The 7934-nt window shown below is 36.7% G+C and overlaps 2 protein-coding genes across 3 annotated transcripts; one reads left to right on the forward strand and one right to left on the reverse strand.

The window, feature by feature from the left end:
• Positions 1–337: 337 nt before the first annotated feature.
• On the reverse strand, positions 338–3287 carry LOC130742728 (protein FAR1-RELATED SEQUENCE 5-like). The gene is made up of 2 exons (XM_057594828.1): positions 2876–3287; positions 338–2715 (listed from the first exon to the last, which is right to left on the reverse strand). Exon 2 carries the CDS (start codon positions 2702–2704, stop codon positions 338–340), a length of 2367 nt encoding a protein of 788 aa, XP_057450811.1. The 5' UTR covers positions 2705–2715; positions 2876–3287.
• A 999-nt stretch (positions 3288–4286) lies between these two features.
• Positions 4287–6485, forward strand: LOC130748397 (protein PLASTID TRANSCRIPTIONALLY ACTIVE 14-like). 2 transcript variants are annotated; one of them, XM_057601621.1, is made up of 6 exons: positions 4287–4419; positions 4665–4790; positions 4984–5112; positions 5277–5403; positions 5938–6027; positions 6121–6485. In XM_057601621.1, the coding sequence occupies exons 1-4, from the start codon at positions 4369–4371 to the stop codon at positions 5397–5399; spliced, it is 429 nt and encodes a 142-aa protein (XP_057457604.1). In that variant the 5' UTR covers positions 4287–4368; the 3' UTR covers positions 5400–5403; positions 5938–6027; positions 6121–6485. The 2 variants fall into 2 exon arrangements, with proteins under 2 accessions (XP_057457604.1, XP_057457605.1); XM_057601622.1 differs by having other exon boundaries at positions 5277–5400.
• The last annotated feature ends 1449 nt before the right edge of the window (positions 6486–7934 follow it).

Below are 7934 nucleotides of genomic sequence, written 5' to 3' on the forward strand. Positions count from 1 at the left end.
TTTAATCCCTTTCAAGAACACATTCACACTTACAGTTGGGACTTGTGTAGAAGATCCAGGTTCACATATGCGAATCCCAGGGTATGATGGCAAAGTGAACCCATCCATGATGTTCATTCCAGGATGAAAATACTCCTGGGTCAAAGGAGTCATAAAAGGATAATTCAAATCTTGAGAACAAGCTTCGTTAACACCCTGATCCTGTAAAACAAAGTTAAATCTAAAATGCTCATGGACATGTACTGATCAAAAATGAATGACACAAAGATGGCCCACAAGGATAATACCTTGCCTTTGCCTTTTCCAGCAACTTCAAGTGAGGAGACTCCATGCATAGTTACATTATATGGCAATACCTCATCAACCTACACACACAAATTAATTTTAAATCACTACTAAACTGAAACAAGTAGAATAAAATATTATAGTTTAAGAACTCCAAATGTATACTAACATCATCAAGCTCCACAGATGAATCACTCATAGCAGTGTCGTGGGAACCAACTCCTTGACCTACACGCATTTCCGGGCATGTGCGAATTGTATGACCAGGCATTCTGCATCTTGAGCATAACCTTGTCTTTTTCCCACCTTTCTTCTTGCGCCCCTTTGTGATCACCACAGCGGGATCACCAATCAAGAATGGTCCAGTGCGGATGGTTTTGTTTCCCACCCTACGCCTTTGAACACTGTCAGCCAACTTATATATGTCCTGCAAGACTTGAGAGAAATCATTCACATTCTCACAAGCTATTTCACTTAGTATGTTGCAAGCAGCAGAAAGCACACCCCTCCTTAACATCGCCAATTTCTTTGAATCATTGCCAGTAACAGTGTCATTAATCTGATTCATGTAGTCCACCTTAGCCGTCCTTGACCACCGTTTACAAATAAGACTATCAGGAACTTCAGCCAGTCTCTCATTTCTCATTGCACATATCATGTGAGAACAAGGAATTCCATAATACTCAAAGTGACCACAATCACACACAAACTTTGAAGAATTCTTGTCATATAACACCACATACTCACGCCTTTCATACAAAGCCTTGTTCATCTTCACCATCACCACATCATTGACCTCAGTCCTTTGGATAATATTTAAGCCACCCACATATTGAATCTGAGTTTTAACTTCATTGAACATGCTCCTTGTCAATTTATGGGAGAAACCTCGCTCAATATAACCAAGGGAAGTAGTGGGCAAAGGTTCTGTATACATTGTGTTAAAATCAGCAACTAACTCATTGTGTCGGTACTCCTTCACAGCCCTCTCAAAATTATGAATGAAATCAATCAAACTGTTTTTACATTGAACATAGCTCTTGATGAATGAATTGATCCCTTCACACATTGACGTGGTTCTTATGCCTGCAAAGAATTTGTCCCTCATAAATGCAGTTGCCCACATTTCTTTCATCCCATACATTATTGTCAACCACTCATCATCACCAAATCCATACTTCTCCATAACCTTAGCCCAAACTTGGTCAAATCTATCCGGATTGAAGTTGCCATAAATCAGAACTTTAAAATCATCCAAAAAGTCTGAATTCTTAAGTTTCTGTAGCGCTTTTTGTTGAATATGCCAACCACACAACCTGTGACGGGCATTAGGAAAGACACAACTTATTGCTTCTTTCATTGCTAAATCACCATCTGTAACAACACCTTTCGGGTGCTTCTGAAACATACACTCAGCAAATGTCTCCAAAACCCACTTATAAGTCTCGATCGACTCATCCGTAACCAAAGCACAAGCAAAAACTGTTGTCTGCCCATGATGATTGTAGCCACAGAAAATCACAAGAGGCTTATTATACTTGTTCCTCTTATAGGTGCTGTCAAAGGCAATTACATCGCCAAAAGCATGGTAATCCACTCTGCTCACTCCATCACTCCAAAATAAGTCTTTGAGATTTTCATCTTCAGTTTTAGTATACTTGGAGAAAAACATTGGATCACCCTCAGCCTTAGCCTGAAAATATGACAAAGCAGCAACTGCATCTCCGTTTCCTACCCTTATCCGCTTCTCCTTATCAATGTGATTGAACAGATCCTTCTTCGTAAAACCCAATGCCTCATGACTACCTTTCTGCCCCAGCATCAAGCCCATTATGTTGCAAGTCCTCACCCCATGTAGCTTAAGGCTATTAATCTGAGCCTTGTCAGAATCATTGAGGTGCCGAAAGGAAGAAATCAAGTGGACTTTATCCACAGGTGCCAGAACATGGTTGTGATTCTTGACAAAGTAAGCAACTTTCCACTTACCTGAGTTGCTTTCAAAGCGAACACGGAAGCGAGCTGGACATGACACCCTGGTAATTCCCTTTGAAACTCTAACCCGGTCCCTCCGCTGCACGTATTTTCTATGCCTCACCCCCTCTTTGCTGCATACCAGTTGACGAGTAACAATGTAACCCTTAGCAGAACGATAGACATTGTCTTTCCTTACACCAAAACCATAACACTGACCATATCTTTCGTAGAACTTAATCGCATCCTCTTCAGAATCAAATTCCATACCCATTATATCATCTTCTGTCAAATCTAATATGCTCTTCTCATACACAGCACCATCATCGTCCTCATCCTCCACTCCAGTAGAACCACCATTTTCCTCAGATAATTCATGCCCATTGTTACCTAAACTGACATGGGCTTCTTCCTCTCCATTTTCACCGGATTGTACATTACTTTCCATTACCTAACCAACTTCAGAATGGTACATTTTCAGATCCAAAAAATCGAAGCTATACTAAATCAACACAACAAACACAACCTAAATTCACCATTTGAGAAAGGCCTAAACTTGAAAAACCCATAAATCGAAAGAAACACACACAAAAACTAAATAAAGAGGAGAAGGACTTACAGTAACACAAAACAAGAGCTTAGAACCCTAAATGTCGAATTCCGAAAGAAACTCACAAACAAACACTTCAAATAGCTTCAGGAGCTAACCAACAAGCCTTCGCTGCTTACAGTGGAGCCTTCGCCGCCGTTGTCGCCTTCACTGCCATAATCGCCTTCACCGCCGTGCACTCTTTGTTCTGCTCCCTCCAAAGGTGACAACCCACTTCAATTTCCCTCTCAGAAATTCAAAGCCTCGAAATGTGTTAACCACAGGGGGACCCACATGGGTTCACTAACCTTAACTCAACTTGGATATAATAATAATGAATAATAAATATGTCTTTTTCTTATATTTTTGGAAAATGTTAAAAATTGAAACAAATATTTAAATACGGTACCAGGTGTCGATCCCCCATTGGTACACGTCATAACTCGTCAGTTGTGTACCATACATTGGGGGTATGGTAGAATCCGCCCTTTTGTATCATTGGAACATTTCCTTCTTGTTCATTTCAAAGGAAACATCCTTGACTTAGCACATGAGGATTATATTTGTGTTTGTGGTGTAGTGGCTTTGAACGTGGTCTTACTTTTTTTTATAGATATGAAAGTATAATACGCTGAGGTATGTGAAGAAATAATTGGCGTATGAACTGATTAATTGTTCATGAATTTCGTTGCATAATTGGTAAATTGGCGTTGACCTTATGAGCTTATAATTAAATATCTTTAGCGATGCCGGTTCATAGACCTTCGCTTTCATATGCACAATTAAAAATATTCATAATCGTTCTTATATTTGAATGAAAAATATTTTATGTATTTGTACACTTACTCAATGAGTATCTATATATGGATTATAATTCAAAATACTTCTCAAAACTTTTCTGCTATGGAATCACATAAGCGTTCTACTTCTAGAATGATTCTCGGTCCCTTCCCACCACGTGTCATTGCTTCACTGGATTCCCCTACGTGACACAATATGACTTCTCCATAATTATAGTTGTTATGTTGCTATCTATTGTAACCTGAATATTCACAATGTAACCCTAGTCGTTTCACGTTCTCTCTTTCCCCCTCTCCTTTCTTTCTTTGTATCACTATTGTTAACAACATGCACACAAAAGCATAAGATTTTCAGGAATCAATTCAATTTCATCAACTTAAGAATGATAGTATTCAAGAGATTACATATGTAGTTAAAGTGCTTAAGTGTTGGAGATATAATGAGGAATACAATGAACCCACCCCACTCTTAACATGTGCATAGTCCTCGATGCACAAAAATACAAATGAAAATGTGTAATAAAAACAAAATGAATAACCAAAAAAAAAAGAATCTATAATAATAAATAAAAGACATCAAAGAGAGACATACCAAGTGTTCCCTAATAAATTGTGAATATTTCCAATTGTTGGTGCTATTTCTTTGCTAGCTGTGAATTTCAAAATTTGATTTACTATTATCTGTTAATCTGCTTTCGTCTTTCATTTTAGATAACCAAGGGTATGTTGGAGAAGTATGTCCCTGAGAGGGTTCTTGATACTCCAATCATTGAGGTTCTTTTTCTTACCTCACTCCAAGCACAACTTTTTTTCCCACGAAGAACATGATATTTTGTTTTCAATTAAAACGGCTAGAATTAGTGTTAGATGTATAGTGTAAAGGAAGGCCTTTTTGCTGCAATTTTGTTACTTGTCATCAGATATGAGTTGTGTTGGAACTTGGAAGGTGAAACCCTTCTTTTGCACAACAGCACGCCCTTCTGTTGATGGTTTTTTATCCTAATGATGTACTTGGACAGGTTATAATGGAAATTCCTCTTGAATTGATGCTAACCATAAGCAAGAAGCTACCGTGGATGTTTTTCCCTGATATAATTCCCATTGGTCATCCAATATTTGATATTATCAACCCGGCAAATCCAGAGGTAATTGGAATTCTCCTCTAAAGCCATTAGTTCATAATAAGATATAATTGATATGCTTATTTTTTTTTTTTTCATGATAAGTACACAAGTTATCAAATTGTCACCCCTTTTTGTAACAATAGTATGTACTAAAAAAGTAAACAACCTTTTTATAGTCATCTGCCTAATGTAATTGTGTTAATCTTTGTGGCAGACAAATTTGGACTTAAGGTTAGCATGCCTCCTCTTATATGCATTTGACTGCCAGGAAAACTTTTGGCAGTTATATGGTGACTTCTTACTGAGCGCAGATGAGAGCACTAGCTTATTTATAGCTACAGAGGTGCGTAATAATTTCCAGTTGAGCCGCAAAATTCATATGAGCTCTCTTAAGTTGGCTTGGAATCCTTTGTAATATTAAGGAAGGGCATTATGCAATCCTTTTTGCAATTACTGTAATTTTTTGGAATAAACTTTGTGACATCTGGTCTTTTTCTGCTGATTCAGGTGCTTCTACAGCAATCACAAGGCTGTGATTTTAGTCCTTCTTTGAGTATGAACACCAAGGGTTGGTACTGGCTATTATCTTTGAAGGTTTGGTGCGTGTGGCGCTATAATTCTGTAGTCTGAGGTGGTTAGTAAATCTGACTAATAACTCTTTGCTTATTTCACTTTTGAAAATTCCTTGCTGCTGACCTCTTCAAGAATTCTTAATCTATGGTTAACTGAGAGATATGGTATATGTCATGAGATGCAAGAACCTTGGTTGTGTTCTGGTTTAATTATGCAGAATTTGTCTTGCACTTTGATGACTTTGATGTCTGTGGAAGTGGATAAATGTTGCTGGCTTTGAGGGGCTGATGCGTGTTGCCTACTTGAAGATTTGTGCCTGGCTTGGATCACATCTTTGTTGTCTGATGATTGTTGTCTTCTGTTTTTGTTACTCTTTTAGCTTTCTTTAGCTTTCTTTTTGTTGTCATCTTGTGTATGTGTTGCTTGTTGTGAGTCTCGTGGCTACTTCTTTGACTCTATTTGTTTTGCTGTTTTAACTCGTGTTATGCTTACTTGGGAGAGCGTTGTTGCCAAGAATCTTCTATTATATCTATTGTGATTGCCTTTTCAAAAAAAAAAAAACTTTGTGACATATGGTGTTGATTTGTATATCCAGGAGGAACTTTTGGAGCTGCAGGATCCTAATTTTGCTTCTACTTTGAGAAGTCACCAACAACGAGCCTTAGAATTCTGGGAGAAAAACTGGGTAAAAATCAAAGTGTTCTTGTTGAATTTGTTAGCTTTCCATTATGAAAATACCTTATTTTGTGTTACTAACAAATTGTGTTAATCTTGTCAGCCTAGTGGTGCACCCCTTAAAAGAAAGCGTCTTGCTTGTGATCCTCAGAGGTTCATTTGGGCAGTAGGTATTGCACAATCACGATGTATCTATAACTACTGCAAAGGTTATCTCCAATGATACTATTCATCCAAGGGTTTTACCCCATGTGATCAAGGTCCACCGTAAGGGCAAATTAAGGTTGCTTTTTCTTATCTTTTGGTTGGTCTCATGTAGGTTTGTAAACTTTTTTGGGTTTTATCGTGTTGATTTTCTTTTTGTTGCTTACCTGGTCAGTGAAAAGTTAATGGATGAATTTGCAGTACAATTTACTTTTTGGGAAACTTTTGATAGGATAAAGTTGTTCAATTGTTTTGTGTGTGAAATTGCTTTCAATTTGTGGGAATGGTGTTTTTCATTAGGTTGTGTATAGAATATATGTTCTATTAATTTTATTTTTGACAGTAGTGAATGAAACTTGAATGATTGACGTTAGAAACTAGAACATGGCATCTATACTGGGTCACTCCAAGGCCAAGCTGAATATCTATTTTTAAAATAAATTTCTGCATTTTAAGTTCATAAATACTAATTAATTGAATTTTTGTAGTGGCAAAGTGGCTTGTGGGTACTCGGATTACGATAATTGAAGTGAGCATAAAAACCTTGTGCTTAAAGATGTTGAGTTATGTTGAACTATTTCAAGTAAAATGCTTGTCTAATGAAATAGGGTTAAATTATAGATCACAGTGGAATATAAATCATGAAAATGATAAATGATGGAGGGATGTCCTGCCACCCTCCCCGTGTGTTTGTGCTTTTGCAAGTTAGATAACTGTAACTTGTGGTGTATTTGTGTTGCTTTCGTTAGCATTTAGCACTTAGCACTTTTAGTGGGAGCCAGGACATTTTACTTTAGATTAGATTTTCCTAATCTTAGTTGTGCTGATTGTGTGAGCAAAACACAGTCTTTTTTAGTAAGTAAAGGTTAAACCTTCTTTGTAGCGATCAATCTTTGTATTGAATTGTTTGTTTCTTAGTTTATTCTATACTATGGCGTGTAGGTGTACACTTTTTTTTTTGGAAGGAGGATACCTCTGATTGTTCTCATGGTTGCCTTGGTCTTTCCATGACTAAGAGTGATGTCACTGCCGCAGAAATTTCTACATGGGCTAAAATGATAACAGAACCAAAGGTTTTTCTCATTTTAAGAATGTCTAAATTGAAAAAAGTGAATGCTTTAACTATTAGCAGATTATGTGGTTAAGTTATTTGGCCATTTGACCTTTGTTTTAGTTGTACTGAACTACACCATCGCAATTTGATGGACTCTTTTATTTTAAGATTTTACTATATGTAATTGAGATGAGATTTCAATTTATTTGATCCCAAAAAAGCATGTTGTGTTGGGTTATTTAATTTAGTTCAAATTAGTTGAAATTTTAATTTAGCAGATTATGTGGATTTCAACAAGGATTGATTCTTGGCGGGTGCAATTTATCTTTCCGATGTACCAAAAAAAATTGATCCATAACACATTATAACACATTATAGCATGTTTCATAAGTGGAATAATTAATTTAGTTCAAGTTTTAATTAAAACCATAATATATTTTTTGATTTGTCGGAATTCTATTTGGTGATTGTATAAACAATGTTACACTGACGATGCATACACATTAATTTCTTCGGTTTTAGTAAGAAACAATATCAAATATGCGCACTAATTTTTGTATATTTGATTTTTAACATACATGTTATAATATTCACCTAGTAACCCACATCCGAACACAAACAAAGGACAGCCCAGCCCAAATAGAAAACAGTTTTTGCTT

Source organism: Lotus japonicus, chromosome 3 (genome assembly GCF_012489685.1).
Source record: "Lotus japonicus ecotype B-129 chromosome 3, LjGifu_v1.2".
Taxonomy (NCBI): domain Eukaryota; kingdom Viridiplantae; phylum Streptophyta; class Magnoliopsida; order Fabales; family Fabaceae; genus Lotus; species Lotus japonicus.